General features: G+C 43.9%; 1 protein-coding gene across 2 annotated transcripts in view; it reads left to right on the forward strand.

Annotated features, from left to right (window-relative positions):
* LOC144125224 (tetratricopeptide repeat protein 37) overlaps positions 1-19,580 on the forward strand; it is a 46,785-nt gene that overhangs the window by 26,710 nt on the left and 495 nt on the right. For both annotated transcript variants that reach the window (XM_077658439.1, XM_077658438.1), the window contains exons 22-39: positions 807-977; positions 1,834-2,030; positions 4,006-4,067; positions 4,913-4,969; positions 5,110-5,253; positions 6,305-6,422; positions 6,923-7,019; positions 7,344-7,415; positions 7,591-7,715; positions 7,890-8,010; positions 8,419-8,596; positions 9,616-9,874; positions 11,189-11,379; positions 11,620-11,778; positions 12,408-12,487; positions 13,952-14,015; positions 16,783-16,916; positions 17,152-17,278. In XM_077658439.1, the coding sequence (XP_077514565.1) occupies positions 807-977; positions 1,834-2,030; positions 4,006-4,067; positions 4,913-4,969; positions 5,110-5,253; positions 6,305-6,422; positions 6,923-7,019; positions 7,344-7,415; positions 7,591-7,715; positions 7,890-8,010; positions 8,419-8,596; positions 9,616-9,874; positions 11,189-11,379; positions 11,620-11,778; positions 12,408-12,487; positions 13,952-14,015; positions 16,783-16,916; positions 17,152-17,278 (2,356 nt within the window). The remainder of the gene's footprint in view (positions 1-806; positions 978-1,833; positions 2,031-4,005; positions 4,068-4,912; positions 4,970-5,109; positions 5,254-6,304; positions 6,423-6,922; positions 7,020-7,343; positions 7,416-7,590; positions 7,716-7,889; positions 8,011-8,418; positions 8,597-9,615; positions 9,875-11,188; positions 11,380-11,619; positions 11,779-12,407; positions 12,488-13,951; positions 14,016-16,782; positions 16,917-17,151; positions 17,279-19,580) is intronic.

Here is a 19,580-nt window from a genome sequence, read left to right on the forward strand (position 1 = left end):
TGCCATAACAGTTTCAATATCCGAAAATGAAATCTATTTTGTGTTCTCTTACACTGCAGTTCTTGCGTGAAGCTTGAGTGACTGCCAACAAGCCAAAAATTCCAGTGAAGTTTAAAATAAAACGTAACTTTCATTTTCATATTTTTCCTAGTCAAATCACCGCTGACTTTTAATTAAAAGCTTGTTCTCCAGCATTGAAACAAAGTGACTGAGACAGTGTGTTTTTTTTTTATCTGCATGGTGTGTAGATTGAGCTTATTAATTGCTGTGATCCACACTGTTGCGCCTGGCATAAATTCTGAAGTGGTATTATGTGTTACGTCATGATGCGCCATCTGCTGTAAATCACATCTTCAGCCTCATACTTGACGTAATTTTGAAAAGAGTTAGGTGAATGCAATATCAGTGCTTTCTGCATTGGCATCAACACATACACCCAGCAGTGCTTAGAATTTTCAAGTGTATAATCATTGGATAGATGTGAAATATGACAATATAGCAGGGTATCTTATCTTTTATCTCCCTTTGGAAGAACCTGCCATGGCTCAAAAGCACAAGTTGATGCAATACATATTGCTACAGCAACTCTGCTTCATGCAGTCTTGTGCTTATTAGTAGCATTTTAGCTTTAAATTGTGCACTGCATAATGCCGTCAATGCTAAATAGAATATTGAGAAGATTTTGCCTGCATCCACATTTTAATGTGGACACAAGAAACAGCAACACAAAGGTGGGGGTGGGGGGGCATGTAGACCTCAGGGTGCATAGCTACTCTTGTGTCTAAATGTTTCTGATTTGTATGCAGGGCTTTGACACAACAGGGTAAGCTCGTGTGTTTGTGGAAGCTCATGGGTGACATCTGCCTTGTTCCGGCTGTTTATGGAACGGATTGGGCTTCTCTGAAGCTTCCTGCTGACATGCAGCTAGGCAATCCGTGTGACAGCAGCCAGGGACAGCTTTTAAGAGCATCCCAAAAGTAAGTTTGCCAACCTGTTGTGTTAAAGCACAGGAATATCTTTTTGCAATTAATGCCTCTGTCTGTTCCAAACATTTTTTGTTCTCTTTGTCGGCAGTTTCTGAGTGTAACACTGTGTTCAGCTTGCAGCATTTTTGTGCCAACCCCATCGCACTCGACTCTGTAGCATTTCATTGCTTGCAGCGTATGCCTCTAGGCTACTCCTTGCTGACTACAGCGAGAGGCAACATAAGCCATGACACGTCCAAAGAACGGTCTGCAACCGGAGCAGTGTATTGCAGTTTTGTAAGGTTGCCCATTTACAAAGTCACAAGTGAAGTCAACGTAAACATGTTTTCTACATGCAGCTAATTAAAAAGAATGGCATGATCTGGGTTAGGCTACGCTGTATAAGTGAGTAGCTTTGTGTGGCCCATATAGTGGACACACATGCAGAGCTCCACATTTCGTTGTGATAACTGCTAAGCATGAATGCTTAAAGGCGGAGCTGCACTGGTTTCAAGGAGCAAATTGAATGAAATTGGAGTAAAGCAACAATGTTTTGAGCTATACATTTAAACAAGCGGCCTTGCAGAGTAGAAGCACTTTATTAGGTGGTTGAGCCATAGAGGCATGTATTTTAGTTTTGAGAGCCAAAATAGAGGTCTACCAATGGCACTGGAGGCAACAAGCTTATATCTCACATAGTTTCAAACTCACATAGTTTCAAACTGTACATTGTACAGCTTCTTTTCGTGCTTGTGAGGTATTTGTTCCAAGAGCTTTCCTGAATGAGAAAATTGATGGCCATTATTTTGCTGCTGTTTTCATTGTTTTGATCGTCCATGGTTGCACGCACTCTTACTGTGCCATGTAGGTGCTACATGACAGCTCTGGGGATGCAGCCCCGGTTGGCATCCCTGTGGCATGACTTGGCTTTGGCTCTGTGGCTCGAGGCACGTCTTCTCAAGGGCAGCTACAGCAAAGCCCTGGCCAGTGTTCGCAATGCGGTCACCTTGGATCCAGAGCAGTTTGCATACTGGAACAGCTTTGGAGTGTTGGCCCTCTCCTCAGGTGAAGTGAACTGCCTCACAGGTTTCTCTCCTCAGAGCACTGCTACTTTCTGTTTGTAAATTTTGATCCTTCAAGATATACCGTATTTACGCGCATAATTTGCGCACTTTTAATTCAGAAATTAGGGCTCGAAGAAGGGGGTGTGCAAATTACGCGGGGATTTCGCGAGCGCGGCTTAAAAAAGTCCACAAAGGTCACAACGCGCAATATAGGTATAGTGTATGTTACTGCGTATACGTCAGCACCCGGACCCGCACCCCACGCTGGCCGCCCCCCGAAAAAAAGTTCACTCTAAATGAAAAGCCGCGCACCTCCCCCCCCCCCCATGCATGAAGCTGAATAAGACGCTAAAACAGCGTCATCGCTTGCGGCCCAGCCAATTGTTTGGTAGTTCCGGATTCCGTAAGTTTGCTTTTGCGACTTCGTCCGAGATAGCAAGCGCGAATCAATAAATCAATTATCACACCGCATAATTCTTTAACAGTACCGCTGCGAGCATCGACCAAACTGCTTGTCGGCGCCTTATCACGGCGCGGAGCTGCGAAGCCAGCGAGAATAGCCACGTGCACAGTAGTGTGCCGACACAACGATTGTCGCCTATGGGCAAACTTGTGCACATGCGGTTATTCTCGCTGGCTTCGCCGCTCCGCGCCGTGATAAGGCGCTGACAAGCAGTTTGAAACTTGCCGTATAGTTGTGATATCCCATTGCAAGACACGACCGAACAACCAAACACAAGCCGTCAGAGCCACAAAGAAAAGCGTAGCCGGCAGTCAAGTAACATGCATCAGCCAAACAAACAGTGGTGTTGGCTCTTCTATCAGCTGCCGATCCTCCTAGGAAGCGCTGCTGGCCGTTCCGAGTGGCGATGCCGCTGCTGCCGCCGCGATTGTAACAGCGGCCTCTGACACCACCATGAACGCCCAGTGCACAAAAGATTCAAAAAGCCTTCTGAAAAAACGTGGAATAGCCGAATGCTACCGGGTAGAGCCATAGGGTAGAGCCCGTGTGCATGATGGTGGTCTAGCGCAGCGCAGTGCGTAAAATATGCGAGTAAAAAAATTTTTTTTTTTTTGTAAGCCCGGGTGATAAGTTAAGGTTGCGCAAATTATTCAAGGGTGCAAATTATGTGCGTAAATACGGTAATGATGCATAGGAATTGGGCAGATGTGTGAATACACCTATGTCTGCTTACTAATTTAAAGGTCTTGACATGTTTATTATGTCATGTTATATGACAAAATTGCTTGAAAAAAGTTTGTTACCAACATAATGTCATAGAGTAATGCTTTTTTTATGCAGTTGAAGCCTTGAAAGTAAAATGCAATCTAAATTATTTCTGCAGCATGTCAAATATATCACCTTTTGTACACTTTTCTTGTGACCCTCGCCTCTTTCTTTTCTTTACTGCTGACGCTTTGTCTGTCGGTACTTGGTAACACTTATCTTTCTTGGACACAATTAAAATTTTGAGAGCACATAAATTAACACTTCTGTTGATAACAGTGGTTGCATTGGCTTTTTGAGGAAAATGTTATGTAGCTTTGTACCAGAACATTGTACAGTTATTTTTGGCATATTGCAGCATGTTCTCTTATTGTAAAAAAAAAAAAAATACACGGAACTGCAGAACTGGCATATCTCTGTTTTTGTGCTGGTCCAGCACTCGTGATGTTTTGAGGAGTACATGTGAAAAATCACGCGAGTACCACATTTTGCACGCACTTTGTTAAAGTTAAAGTACAATGCTGTATATTGGTGCAGTGATTGTAAAGTGTGTATTCTTACTGATACATGCCAAAGGAATCAAATCATTGAGCTGCTTCACACCCTCATTATGGCTTGTTGATAACACTTGGTAGTTTTAGCATTGTGAAATGTTTGCAAAGCAGTTTTGTTTCAGTATAATATACATTATGTGCTGTGAATCTGTCACTATTGCAAAACGTTGTCCATTCTTTTTGTTTCTTTCCAGGCACAGAAAATTATGCATTGGCTCAGCACTGCTTTATAAAGTCACTTCAGTTAGAAAGCAACGTGAGTGTATATACACGACATTTATTTACGGAATTTTAATTTTTATTTCACTGTTTCAGTAAGACATTATGAATTGCACTTCATATGATTTGGCATTTCGCACCTGTCGTTTGCATGCAGGCTTTATGGGTAACAGCAATATATTGACATTCTGACTTTTATTACCATTGATAGACTGTCAGGGCAGGTTTGTTGATTCCGTAGAACTCATCTGCACAAATTTTTGTTCTTCAACTGAATAAACTTTCCAACCAAAGCACTTGTAAAGCATCTTTCACCATTTCTTGCTTTCAATTTTCTGTTGGCTGTGGTGTTCTGAAAAGGAAAAATTGTTTACTTTTGCAACAGTGCATGTTGCTCATTGGCCAGTTATCGTGCAGCTAAAGAGTAAAAGGAAATGCCTTGTGCAGCGGTTTCCAATTGAATTCCAGGAACTCTTGAGTTCCTTGAAGTGCTTAGTGGGGGTTCCCGGAGCACCTAAATACATGCGTGCCTCAGCCCCCTTTTCTTTACCCGCTATATTGAGGGACTCATTAACTTAGGCTGACTATTTCAATATAAAGTGTTTCATTGTGGCTCCTCCTTTATAATGCATTGTTAATTAAGTTTGGGCAATTTTTGAAGGGTTGTGTGTCTACACGCTCATTCCTGCATGCCTGTCAGGCAGGAGGGGATGGGAGCCAAGACTTCCCTAACCCGTTTTGAAAGCCGTCGAGGTTCTCTGTGGGGATAAATGGTTTGAGAACCCCTGGCCTACTGTTTTAAAACCAGATTGATTTCAACCTTTTTCATTTGATGTGGGCAGCTAAACTCAGTCATTTACGGTTAAAGTGCATATTTTCCAGAACCTGTATGCATGGACGAACCTTGGTGCCTTGTATCTGCTTGCTGACAATGTGCAGGTAGGTTGAACAAAAGAGGTAGAAAAAAAATTAGGTGTAGAAGCCAATGTAAGGTTTGCCATTATTTTATTAATTGCTGCTGCTGAAACACACTTAATCTGGTTTCACCTTTTTCCCTTGGTTTTACACTCATCCTGTAGCTGGCACACCAAGCCTTTGCGAAAGCCCAGTCTCTGGAGCCGACAGCTCTGCGACCCTGGGTAGGGCAGGCACTGATCGCTGAGAAGGTGCAGCACGATGATACTGTCGACCTGTTTAGGCACTGCACGGAACTTGGAAACCATGTGAGTGATATTGCATTTTCAGTCTTATGGCATGTGTTTTAAAGGAAAACTTAAACTTGTTATTGTAATTTTTTAAAATAATACATCAGTGCCTATGTAGTCATCAGTTTTAGGTATAAATTCTCCGAGTTGGTGCTGTCAGGCTTCCAGGTGGAAACCAAACGAAACTGAAGCATTGCAATTAAACCAGCAATGCTTTTGTCTCTTAGGCTTGAAAGATACTGTAAAACAGGTTCTCGGCAGAGGTGTCAATACCTATAGTATTGTCCTGCAGCGTAATTATATTAATGTTTTTAGTCATTGGGCAGCAGAGGGATTCGCTCCACAAACTTGAACTGAAGTATACATTGCGATGACATATTTTGTTTCCGCTACGAAGGGATGTGCTGGGTGCCCACTGCAGATATTTCATGCTACACCTGTGCTTGGCAAGAAAGACTAGTGTTTACAGCATTTAATGGCCATTTGAGGTTTATGAAAAATAATCAGAGAACATTTAATTGCTCTGATTGCATTAACGGGGCGTTAATTTTGGCTTTGTAGGAGTGCCGAGATGGAAACTTTGTTTCGGAAATAATCTTTATTGTGGTTCTTTGATGTTGCAAAAAGCATCGTGTGTACTCTTGTGTCCACTGGCATAACTCACAGTTGAAGATTAGCAGCTGAAGTTTCGTTGCTGACTGTGAATGTAGCTCTGGGCTGTTGTATGGCAGGGGTCCAGAATAGATATGGGAATAAATGTGTAAAACGTTAATGTCCACAAAGCGAAGTGTCTTCTGGAATTAGCTGGCAGTATAAAGGGTAGAGAAGCGCTTGTGGTTTGCACTTTGGAGGAAAGCTGAGATACCAAATTGGAGTGTTACGCACCTTGATTTGCAAGGTACTAATACAGAAAAATTTATTGCAGGGTAGTAATAATCTGCCACCTTCTTAGCAAGGCCTCACCAAAAATTTAGTTCAGTGAAGTTCTACATTTGAATAGTGCAATGCAAAAACCTGGTGAACAGATTTTGCCTCGTGAACCAAAACTGTGACTATCATTTCGATATAGGGTGACGCAGCTCGAGCCTATGCGTACTGGCTGTGCAAACAGTCTGGGTCACCGGATTTTCGAAACCATGGCCGGGACACACTTGTTGTTGCCTCTGATGCACTTTCTCGCATTGTAGGTGAGTGTTTCTATTTTTATTGTTTTTGTAAGTTCCTACGAATGCTTCTGTGAAAAATGAAAGAGTAACTTACACTTACTGCTGTCTAACTTCACAAGACCACTGTTGCAAAGCTAGTGTATTGCTTGCTCTGTAAACACTACGCAGAGGCTGTGCTGGGTGTGTTTAATTTGAATGTACTTTACTTAACTTTGTGCATAATTTTGTTGCCTGAGCCGCCGCGGTGGCTGAGTGGTTATGGCGCTCGACTGCCGGCCCGAAAGACGCGGGTTCGATCCCGGCCGCGGCGGTCGAATTTCGATGGAGGCGAAATTCTACAGGCCCGTGTACTGTGCGATGTCAGTGCACGTTAAAGAACCCCAGGTGGTCGAAATTTCCGGAGCCCTCCACTACGGCGTCTCTCATAGCCTGAGTTGCTTTGGGACGTTAAACCCCTACAAAAATTTTGTTGCCTGAAGGCAGCAATCTTTGATTTCTGTGTGTCCATTAATGTGTCCTAGACTTGGAAGGAGGCCTGGACCCTGCAGCACTCAACATGCTTGGATTACTGCTTGAACGTCAGGGATTGCTGAGAAGTGCCAGGGATGCCTTTAGAAAGTACGTTGCAGCTTCTTAAACCATTAAAAAAGTGACTTATTGCTACTCTCTATTATTGCCTCTCAAAAGGGAATAACACAGAATTACCGCCAGTGATAACTGTTTTTTTTTTTCCTTCAGTTTTGCAAATTAGTGCTGATGTATTGTTTTATATGTGCTCTGTGGCAAAACAAGTATGAAACCAGCCTGCACAGTGCATTCATTTTTGAAGGAAATAGTTGGTATGGCACTTATGTGGTTGATGTTTCAGTGCCAGTGTGTTATATTAAAAAAGAGTTTCCTCTTTAAAATATCTTCTTGTTATGTTTTGCCTGGATCTTTCAGGGCGCTGGCACTGCCCGACCAAGAGAACGATAACATCAACAGCATACGTGTGAATTTGGCCCGGGTGTTGGGGTAAGCAGTATTTCTTGTGTAGGAAGCTTTTGGCCCTGAGGCCTTAATTTCTCTTCCCGCCTATTCAGGTTTCAAAACCAGTGTTTATTAGTGAGCAGTTCGATACTAATTACCACTACCAGTCATTGTACTTGTATTGGAATGATATTCTTTTGTTTTTATGTTTCCTTTAAAGACGTCTAGGTTGTTACGAGGAAGCTATTCAGCTGTGCCTGCAAACGGAGTCACGTTCACCGGATGTACTCCGCCTCCTTGGCTTTTGCTACGGAAAGTTGGGTGAATTAGCGGAGGCCTTGAAAGGTACGAGGGATAAAACACACTTCGTTTTCACTTTGTTTTTATTATTCATTATTTTCAGCATTAAATAGCCTTAAAAGCTTAGCATTTCCTAAAACCATGTTGTCACATCCAGGCTGTTTTGAATTTCCACTAAAAAGCATTATTTCATGCTTGCGCTCCTTGCCTTGTGTGCAGTGTATGAGGAAGCTCTGTCAAAAAGCCAGCCGGAGGAGAAGGGAGAAGTGGATTTGGCCATGGCTATGGTGACACTAAAAGCCTCCGGGGCATCTGCTGCCAAGGATTTTCTGCAAAACAGGTACCAAGTCATTCTAGACTTGTTTTTTCAGTGTTTTGTTGTTGTTGTTTGTTTCGCTTCTCTAGACCAACCAAGCTTTTGGTTTAGTGTGATGTCTAAGCATTGCATTCTCACGGTTTAACAAGGTCAGATGTGTGGGCATCAGCGACGAAGAACGAAAGGAAGAGCTAATTTTTATTTTTATTTTCCTTTATCATTATTGTTGTTTCTTGATGATCACAAGTGTGGATACTTCGGGCATGCAGAGCTCATGTGCGAGGGTCCCGGTATACAGTGTAAATGTATGCAAGTGTTTTTCTGAAAACACGGCTTAGTGACACGCATCACTCACTGTGGTGCAGCTCCTTTCATTGCCAAACTTGCCAAAGGGACTTCTACACACCTTTTTTTTTTTTTTACCACCTGCAGGTTGGGTGGTCCGACACAGTCCCGCGAGTCCCTGGAAGCCCTCTGCTGCCTCTCCATGCTTGCCGCAGACAGTAGTGCCAGCCACGGTTACATGCAGAGCCTAATGAAGTTGGCTAGGGGTGGCACGCTGCTTCACAAAAGAACTGCATTTTTGCTCTGTTGCCAGAATTTTACGAAGGCAAGTATTTACCAATGGCACGTGCATAAGTTATGGTGTCATGGAAATAGTGTGTTTGTTATTGAGTTATTAACATTTTTTTTGTAAAAAGAAAAAAAAATACATTCTATGCAAATCAGTTCTAGGACATTGGACTCGCAATTGTGCATCCTTGAGCTGTAAGCCAAATATTGCATACCTGAGCAAAGCATTACGTTATGAAGATAGCGTTAGCGATTCATTTAGGGTCACACCAATGATGCAGATATCTGGGATAACCACATATATATGCGGAACAAATCAAATATAAGTAATCGAGTATTGGAATGCTTACTCCACCTACAACCATTATGGTTTCAGTTCCTACTTACTCAATAAGTAGAACCTAGAAAACATGGTATTCAGTAAGAGAACTTCTTGTTGGGCTAGTTGGTAATTGATCATTGTACTTTGCTGGTGGGCTAGTGGATGGATAGCTGTAATGAAATCTGAGGAATGTATTATTTTGACCTCAGACCTACCTGTTTAGTGTCAGAAATTAGTTGTACTGAGCAATAATTGGGCTGCTGACTGAATATGCCTGAATCAGCAGGTTATGTACCCACTCATTGTCATCAAGAATGGCACCTCTGCTGGCTGGTTCTTTATTGTATTAAAACACTAGTATGTCATAAAAGGCCAGATGAATGAAGTAAAGGCACTAGATACACTTAAGAAAAAAAAATTAAAAAACTGACATTTGCTGTTGCATTCTATCAACAACATGGCTGGACAGTAATCTGACACCGATGCTTGCTTTTGCAGCTTGCATCAAACATTCTCTTCGGCTAAACTCATTCTTTAATGCTTGAACAGTTATTTTGCCACGTGCTGTGCAACATTGTATTGATATGTACAGTTGCCTGAACAAACACCACTTGGTGTTCAAGGGAAGTTTCCATTGTTCGTCTCGTAGTAAGTAGGTCAGTGAAATGAAGAAAAAAAAGTGATGACCTTGATCTTTTTTTTTCTCTTTTCCTGTTTGCTTCTTGTCACTGCAGGGGGATGATTCCCGTCAAGCTTCCCGTGCTCTCAGTTGTGCCATACACCTGCACCCCGACAGGGGCACCCTATGGTCAACACTAGCCCAGGCCCTGCTCACAGCCAGGAAGCCCAGTGCTCTCTGCTGTGCCCTGGTTGCCCTCGCACTGGGAGAGTGGTCTTCGCAGCACTTGGCCATGCTTGTGCTGGCTAGGCTGATGCAAGGAAAGGCCAAAGAGGCCCTCAGGGCTGCTCAGAAGATGGTTTTCCTCTACCCAGGTGAGAAGCCGGTTGGCTATTTTGCTCAAGTGTCTCTCTTAAACTGTGTCTACAATCTCTCGATCACAACAGAGTCAGAATATTCAAGATGTCCCATGCACAGTAAATCCTCTTCAAACTGGACTTGTAAAAACGAAGAAAAACTTTGAGATGAGCAAATTACTAAAGTTTTCTGCATGTTGATTGCACAGTAAAGAAATTTGAGCCTTTTATTTATTTTTATTTGGTCTGCACACTGCGCTGCACAGAATGAGAGAAGTCCCATGTAGCAGCATGGCTGATCTGGAAACTGAGCCACAAGAGGCTAGTGTGATTGCACTGAAAACACAGTGGTGACAGTGGGCATCAGCATGTCTGCGTGGTGCAAATGGCACTGCTAACTTGCTATCTGTGAGGTTGGGGTGGGGAGGCGAGGGAGGAAGGTCGAAGAGGGACGATTTCACTCCTTTCCTCCGCATTTACACCCCTTCCCTCCCCCCTCGTTTGCTTTGCTTCGTTGACTTGCCCTGTGAAACAGACTGCGCTCTCGCTTTTTGTGGAGCACATTGTGGTACAAAGCAGCAACAAGGGATGTGCAATGCAGTGCACTGGGGCACACACTGGCTTGTTGCTTCGCGACGTGACCTGTGGGTCGTGTAGATCAGTGGTTAAAAGACCATTGTTTTTTGGGGGATTTTCGCAGGCCAAGTTTCGAGATAAGCAGTGCCTGTTGCTTATCTCCTGAGGGTTTACTGTCCCTCAGATCTCTGTATGAATTGGGCTTACTGGAAGGCAGAATACTTGCAGTGTCAGTGCTGAATCCTTACTGAGCAGCCAATGTGGTAACAAAAGTTGTGACTTAAAAACGACTATCTTTAAGTGTCAGAAAGGATGGTTGATAGTGCTGCAAAGGCAGATTGATGCTTATCTCCTGAGGGGTTACTGTCCCTCAGATCTCTGTATGAACTGGGCATACTGGAAGGCAGAATACTTTCAGTGTCAGTGCTGAATCCTTACTGAGCTACCAAGGTGGTAACAAAAGTTGTTACTTTCAAACGACTGTCTTTAAGTGTCGGAATGAATGGTTGATAGTGTTGCAAAGGCAGATTGATTTGATTTGCACCATTACATTTGTTTTGTATCAGAACACTAAAGGCTGACCGAATGAATGGTTGTAGCTTAAGTTGTTGCTAATTCACATTTGATTTTTTTCTAATGTGCTGTGGGTTTAAATTTCAGTGTCTAAAATTTTTGGCAATGGCCACAGGCCGCCCTCAAGATGCTGTGCTGGCCAGGTACCAAGTTGGTGATGAAACTTTTTCTGCTGTTTTTCAGACTCTCATCCAGCGTGGGTACTCCTTGGTATGGCCATGAGCGAATGCCGTGTTGTCGCTGACAAGGCACTGCAACATGACCGCTTCTTGCTTGGAGCAGACAGCTCATGGAAACTCTGGTCCAGCTTGGTCCAAGTGCAGTATGCCTGCAGCCACCAGCGGTGGCAGAAAGTTTCTGAACTGGTGCCTTTGGTGAGTGATGCAGAGTTCAGTGCACTGGATTCTGCTGTTCTCGTACCCCATCCTATCTTTTGTACCATGCTCTGTTTTCTTGTCTTTATTTCCGCTAGGGTGCCATTGTAATTCACGTTCGTTCTCTTATTCATTTACCCTCTTTCTGTCTCTTGACGTTAGCCCTATCATTTTCCTTTCCGTAACTTGCAGCACAGTTGTCAGTTAATTGCAAGCCTTCTAAAATGCCTTTTCTTTCAGGTTCTCTGGGGATTTACTGGCAGCCCTCTAGTGTCAAAGTTCCTCACTGTGCTGCAAGCATTTTCGGACTTTCTGGGAAAACCTGCCTCTCTTGAGCGAGTGTCGCTCAGTCCCCTTCAAAGTGTGGTTGATTTGGAGAACACAGCCACCGGCTGGCAGGTGAGTGGCTCCTGCTTTGAACAGTGTCCTCGTATTAGTGAGGTCGTCATCATCGTCGGCCTGATTACATCCACTGCAGGCCAAAGGCCTCTTTTACTCACCTCCAAATAACCCTATCCTGTGCTAGCTGCGGCCACCTTGTCCCCACAAACTTCTTAATCTCATCTGCCCACTTAACTCTCCCACCCTCTGCTATGTTTGCCTTCTCTTGGAATACACTCCATTGCCTTAAGGGACTGTCAGTTACGTTCTCTTCGCATTACGTGCCCTGCCCTAGTCCATTTCTCCTTCTTTTCGGCTAGGATTAGTAAAATAATGCGTACCAATAGGTTTAAAATCAGCGACATTTCATGTGTCCGTGTGATTGAGAGTTTGGCTTAGAACTGTGGTGTGATGTTTTGTGCGTGTTTTCAACTTGTTCTTTTTGCACTTTGTTATGCTGTGGCTTCACGTGCCTGCCGTGATGTTCTGCCTGCGTGCAAGTTCTGTTGCGTATCTCATTGAAAACTTTTTTTTCTGTGGTCCTAAATGAAATGGGTAGACAACTCATCGCTTTGTCGATGCAGGGTTTTTCATGCTTATGCCTTGCAAGGTCGCTTGACAGATCTAAAAAGAAACGTGTGTTGCAGATGCTGTCGAAGCTGCAGCAGAAGACCAAGAACTACAGTGAAGCTATTGAGTCACTCGAAAAGGCAAAGAAGTTTGATGGGTAAGAAAGTGCATTTTATACCTTTTCATTTTTTTAGAACATTCATGATAAGTTGCCCATTAAATGTGAGTTCTACCGTGTATTGTTTGTTCAGCCATACATCATCTTCGGTACTAGGCGCGAACACACATAGAACACAAGGAAGGGAATGGGACAAAGCGCCCCCGTTCCCTTCCTTGTGTTCTGTGTGTGTTCGCGCCTAGTACCAAAGATGAATTGTGACCAACTCGCCCAAGAAGACGTTCTGTTCAGCCATACATCCCCAAACGAGCGCTCCAAATCGACAAGCATGGTTTTGCAAGTAGAATTATAACTAGCACCAGGCACTGATTGGCGCTGCTTCGCAGCAGCACATCAGCACAGCATTTTTTCATTTCAGACTGCCGCTCATTTTTGTCATTTTTATTCATGGATGAAGCGTCTGAGCAAGAATATTGGCTAGAATGAAAGTGGTCACACCTGCCAGCATGATAGGAGATGATGTTGGTGACATTTCTCACGACGCTGGCATCTTTTCTTTGTGACGCCGCTTGGTGCCTGCTTCTTGATGGCTACCAGCCGCCACTTGGGAGCAGTGATGCTGCCATTAATGCTGTTAATGTGGTCTTCACTTTCCCATTCCTATAATTTAATGGAAACAGGGTGGGTGACTAAGCTGTGCTAGTTAATTTTTGGATAAGAGGAAGGATGTGCTCATTGGTATTTTTTCTGTTACAGTAGAATCTTAATGATATGAACCTCACGGGGTTGTGCAAAAATTAATTTGATCTGAAATTTCGTGTAATCCACAACAACACAATCCTTATTTAGAAGCATAGGAAATGCATATGCGCAGATCTGCGTTTGTGTGCCGCTGCTCACTGATCCCTGCACATACAGTGCAACTGTTGACATTGACCACGAAGATGGCGATGTTAGTGCTTGAGGTTGTGGTCGCAGCTCACACGTTCTTATCCTCCATAGTGGCTTGGGAGGGTGTTCGGAACATCAGAAATTCTGCATATCATACACAATGCATTCCGGCCAGGGAATTTTACGAATTCGTATCCCGAAATATGTATCAACCATGTTTGTGTTGTCGCGATTTGACTGTTTATCATTCAAAATAGACTATTTTGAAGTGCAGCATATTAATGCTACGTTCAGAGTTTTAGTGCTTTTAAACTTATGCTTTAAACTTATTGCCTTGCAAGCTTGCTATTTAGTGTTTCTGTCAGAACTTTGCCTGGTAAAGCAATTTTAAAAGATTTGGTTTTTGACTGGCTTTGTGTAGTTGTGTCCTTCACCTGGTTGCAGTGTCACAGCAGCACTATAGTGTTATGGCTGCTTACTTGATGTGCTTCTGCGAAATTCTCCTTGCTTATCATTTTTAGGACTACTTTAGCAGCTTGGTGACATGAAGATTAGTGGCTTCTGGAAACAATAGTGGGTGCATTACAGCAAGCATCAATGTTTGATTTCCAGAATGGAGGACAAGGCTTTGGAGTTGGAACTGTGCCAGGCATGGCTGGCTTTGTGTTCTGCAAAGGTAGGTTTTACTCAACATCCATCATTCAGGACTCTTATAACAACTCAGAGAGGGACTAGCTTGAGGTAAGCTACACAGGAGTAAATAGGGAATAAACTGTGTTCTAGCATACTTCCTGCTATTAAGGGAGTGTGCTAGAGGGCAACTTACTCCCTTTTTACTTCCATATAGGCATATTCGTGGTTAGGGTGTACCTCTATGAGTGTGTCGTAATGTGTGTGTCGAACAGAAAGATTTAAGTTGCTGGAGATTTGTTGTGCATACTCATGCAACGGTAAGAATAATGTTCAAGAGCTCCTTGCGTGACTTTTTTCTCACGCACATTGCAAAACTGCAAGGTTTGTTGTATTTATTAATTTTATCTCAAGGGCTATCTTATGGGGCATTACGGGGGGGGGGGTTGGGTATTGTATGCACGAAGAAAAATACTTAATCTTATTGATATTAGCCTTGCCGATGAGACACGCGACTTTGGCAGGCTTGGCTGCGACTCTGTATGTAAAAGTGGCAATAAAAAGGTTAATATAAATATACAATTGTAAAATGTACTTATGCATTTCAGTCACTGTTAAAGTATTGTTGCATTTGGGTTGCAAGCCCCAAGGGTAGCGTTGGCCTGGCGGCCTGGGGCAAAGCTGGAAACATCCGAAGGTCCCGGCGAAGGATGAGTCGACTGGCAACAGAACAACTTGTTTATTCTGGCATCGCAAAAGAGCAGCCGGTCAGGGCGACCACGTTACTCGCAGGAAGAAATCGAAGTCTCCCTCGGCGTCCGGGGCAGCGGCGTTTTATACCCACGGAGTCGAGGGCAAGAAGGAACGGCTTGGGAAGAGGCGTCCGATACGGCGACGCTTGAACATGTCCAGACGTGACGGGCGCGTCCGCCAGGCCGGCGCCGGTCAGACCTCCTCGCCTCCCAGTTGGGGAGCTCCTCTCCCCGGCTGCCTCGCTTTGACAAGCGTGGGCACCAACATGCACACACACACGCACGCACGCACGACGACACGTGGCACTGAAACCTGCCTGGACACGCTTGGCGGGAGGCGTTGCGGCCGCGATGAACGAAGCCGCGGCGTCCGTTGCATCCGCGCCGGCTATACCGCGCGTTGTAGGCGAGACGTAACAGTATCAAGGGAGCTTTGCATGTTTTATTGAACATTTTGAATATGAAAAATAACATCTGCAGAAATCAGTGCATGTAGCTTCCAGCTAGGTGCATACAGTAAAAGTTCGTTAATTAACTTCAAGGGATCGGAAAAAATGTTCGAATCATACGAAAGTTTGAATTATTGAATGATCCTGAAAAAAACTGTCAAGAACTGTCTGCATCACAGTAAATTTATTTGGCGAAAGGCTGTGCAATGGATGCCGGAGTTTGAAGTGAGAACAGCGCGGCAGTGATCACCGTTTTTCGCGTTTCTATCAAAGCGTTATTGCGTGCATACCGTCAGGGGCATCGAAGTAGAACTGCTCAAAGATCATAAGGGCCCGCTGTATCTTTCACAGTGTGTCGCGATGGAGCTCCACAGCTTCCACGTCGCAACCATCATAAAGACGCCACATCCATCATAAAAGCGGCACCACTGCATGTGAGGAAGCCTCACCGCACAAACATCGAACAGCACGAGATGAGCACGCAGTTTCGGTGCATCGGAAAAACGGAACCACACGGATGCAATTAAGCGAAAGAAACGGCGACGAAGGCAGCTCTGTAGATGTTTTGATTTTGAAATATATTGAGGTAAATAATTTTGAGAGATACATGTGTGTATGTATACAGCTGCAAAGCACTGTTTATTTTCCAAATACTCTCCATTTTCAAGCAACACTCCTCTCCCAGTCTTTGTCGTGAAGGTGGCTTTGTGGTCGGAGAAATGAATGGAGGTATGTTCAGCCTGCTGCGCCAATGTGTGGTTCATAAGCGGACGGTTTATGCCAGGAAGACAACGTTGTGAGTGGTGTGGCTGATGCGGACAATCTGTCGCATGCAGCACATTTCACAGCACCGCCCACTAACAAAGTGGAGTATGACTGCAAGGAGGCAGCACGTGGGTGTGCGTGCCGCCACAGACAAATCTCCCCTCCCCTAGCCATCTACCTCCGCACATGCAGTGGTGACGTACTACGGCGTGCTAGAGTCACTGGAACGGCGTGCACCACTTTGGCATCATCTGTGAGCGAGCGGCGTTACTTTTGTGTGCTCGACACAACCAGTCTCAAGGGGAGCCAGGGGAACGCGCTCGCTCTCGGTTACACCGACGGCGACACGGCTCAGCCCACGAACGTGTGTGGAAGAGCTGCGCTCTAAAAAAAAAAATGAGAGAGGGGGGAGTTGGGGCGGAAACACTGGCGACTAGGGTTAGGTTGGCAGGCTGATGCTGGCTGGCGCAAAGTTCAGAAAAACGAAATCAAAACCTAAACGGTCGGACTGTTTTCTGATGTGGGACGCTCGTCATCATGCATGCCATCGCACGCATGTCAGAGGTGTGCGAGCAACTCTGCAACATGGAACTCTGGTTTTGAGTATGGCTCTTTCGACGTTCCCTTTCTGCGCCGGTATACCTGGACGCGCCTCCCTTCGGGAGCCCATTCGAAGTAACGGGTGCGAAAACCATAGCGTCCGAATTAGTGAGAACCGATGCCATAGACTTGCACGAGAGTTGGCTGGGACCAAGCCGCCACTTCGAATTAACGGGAGTCGAATTAATGAGCTCTTACTGCCCAGTTGGTAATACAGATATGGTTCTCATCTACCATCTTCTCTCAGGCTGACTCATCCCAGCATGGAGAGCTGCTGAAATCTGCCTTAGGGTACCTCAACAGAGCACTGAGAACAAATCCTAGGTGCAAAGCAGGCCACTTGATCCTAGGCGTTTGGGCACTAGAGAACGATAACAGCAGGTAAGTGTTGTCTAATGGCATGCTTGCTACTGGAAAAAAAATCTGTGGCCCCAAACAGTGCTGTGGTTTCCCCTCCCAACTTATGCGATGTTCAATGCTACACTGATGCATGCTTTTTCTTTTCTTTGTCTCGACAGTGCCCTCACAGGGCTTTCCCTTTGTTTTGTGTGTTCTGCCACATCACATGATGTGAGAAGCGCTTCGTCTCCAGTGAATCGTGAATTATTGCCTGCAGGTTGGCAAAGAAGAGCCTCGAACGTGTGATCAGATTTCACGAAGGTGGGAGCTCCTGGATACGGTCTGTCGCAGTTCGCCTGCTGCTTTTGCACTATGTGGAGAACAAAGACTCTGATTCTCTAAAGGTGGGCATTACTTAAACCTTCATAAGTGAAACTGCTTAAGGCTGCTAAATGACACTGTTTGACCATTGCTGAACTGATAATCACATGAAGGAGATTGCAATTTAATTGCTTACCCAGAATCCACTTGCCAGAGATTGTGATACACAGTTTTATTAAGGTTTCAGGTGCACTATGGGGCAATGTCGAGGCATTTGCTTATGGTATGCAGGGCAGCCTGTAGTGCATTTTGAAGCGTTAACCTGTACAAATAAAACTGCAATCATGTGCTTATATATTCAGTGTCGAGGCATTTGCTTATGGTATGGAGGGCAGCCTGTAGTGCATTTTAAAGCTTTAACCTGTACAAATAAAACTGCAATCATGGGCTTATACATTCAGTGTCGAGGCATTTGCTTATGGTATGCAGGGCAGCCTGTAGTGCATTTTAAAGCGTTAACCTGTGCAAATAAATCTGCAATCATGTGCTTATATATTCATTGTCGAGGCATTTGCTTATGGTATGTAGGGCAGCCTGTAGTGCATTTTAAAGCGTTAACCTGTACAAATAAATCTGCAATCATGTGCTTATATATTCAGTGTCGAGGCATTTGCTTATGGTATGTAGGGCAGCCTGTAGTGCATTTTAAAGCTTTAACCTGTACAAATAAAACTGCAATCATGTGCTTATATATTCAGTGTCGAGGCATTTGCTTATGGTATGTAGGGCAGCCTGTAGTGCATTTTAAAGCTTTAACCTGTACAAATAAAACTGCAATCATGTGCTTATATATTCAGTGTAGAGGCATTTGCTTATGGTATGCAGGGCAGCCTGTAGTGAATTTTAAAGCGTTAACCTGTACAAATAAATCTGCAATCATGTGCTTATATATTCACTGTCGAGGCATTTGCTTATGGTATGCAGGGCAGCCTGTAGTGCATTTTAAAGCTTTAACCAGTACAAATAAAACTGCAATCATGTGCTTATATATTCAGTGTCGAGGCATTTGCTTATGGTATGCAGGGCAGCCTGTAGTGCATTTTAAAGCTTTAACCTGTACAAATAAAACTGCAATCATGTGCTTATATATTCAGTGTCGAGGCATTTGCTTATGGTATGTAGGGCAGCCTGTAGTGCATTTTAAAGCGTTAACCTGTACAAATAAATCTGCAATCATGTGCTTATATATTCAGTGTCGAGGCATTTGCTTATGGTATGTAGGGCAGCCTGTAGTGCATTTTAAAGCTTTAACCTGTACAAATAAAACTGCAATCATGTGCTTATATATTCAGTGTCGAGGCATTTGCTTATGGTATGTAGGGCAGCCTGTAGTGCATTTTAAAGCTTTAACCTGTACAAATAAAACTGCAATCATGTGCTTATATATTCAGTGTAGAGGCATTTGCTTATGGTATGCAGGGCAGCCTGTAGTGAATTTTAAAGCGTTAACCTGTACAAATAAATCTGCAATCATGTGCTTATATATTCACTGTCGAGGCATTTGCTTATGGTATGCAGGGCAGCCTGTAGTGCATTTTAAAGCTTTAACCAGTACAAATAAAACTGCAATCATGTGCTTATATATTCAGTGTCGAGGCATTTGCTTATGGTATGCAGGGCAGCCTGTAGTGCATTTTAAAGCTTTAGCCTTTACAAATAAAACTGCAATCATGTGCTTATATATTCAGTGTCGAGGCATTTGCTTATGGTATGCAGGGCAGCCTGTAGTGCATTTTAAAGCTTTAGCCTGTACAAATAAAACTGCAATCATGTGCTTATATATTCAGTGTCGAGGCATTTGCTTATGGTATGCAGGGCAGCCTGTAGTGCATTTTAAAGCGTTAACCTGTACAAATAAAACTGCAATCATGTGCTTATATATTCAGTGTCGAGGCATTTGCTTATGGTATGCAGGGCAGCCTGTAGTGCATTTTAAAGCGTTAACCTGTACAAATAAAACTGCAATCATGTGCTTATATATTTGTCGAGGCATTTGCTTATGGTATGCAGGGCAGCCTGTAGTGCATTTTAAAGCTTTAACCTGTACAAATAAAACTGCAATCATGTGCTTATATATTCAGTGTCGAGGCATTTGCTTATAGTATGCAGGGCAGCCTTTAGTGCATTTTAAAGCGTTAACCTGTACAAATAAAACTGCAATCATGGGCTTATACATTCAGTGTCGAGGCATTTGCTTATGGTATGCAGGGCAGCCTGGCCACGTTTTACAAGTTTTAATGTAGTCCTTCGTTAGTCATCATTTGTGCTCCGGGTCCTGTATGCGACCAGCACTCGTTCACGGCTACATTCAAGATGGCTGTCATT

Source organism: Amblyomma americanum, chromosome 3 (genome assembly GCF_052857255.1).
Source record: "Amblyomma americanum isolate KBUSLIRL-KWMA chromosome 3, ASM5285725v1, whole genome shotgun sequence".
In the NCBI taxonomy this organism is placed as follows: domain Eukaryota; kingdom Metazoa; phylum Arthropoda; class Arachnida; order Ixodida; family Ixodidae; genus Amblyomma; species Amblyomma americanum.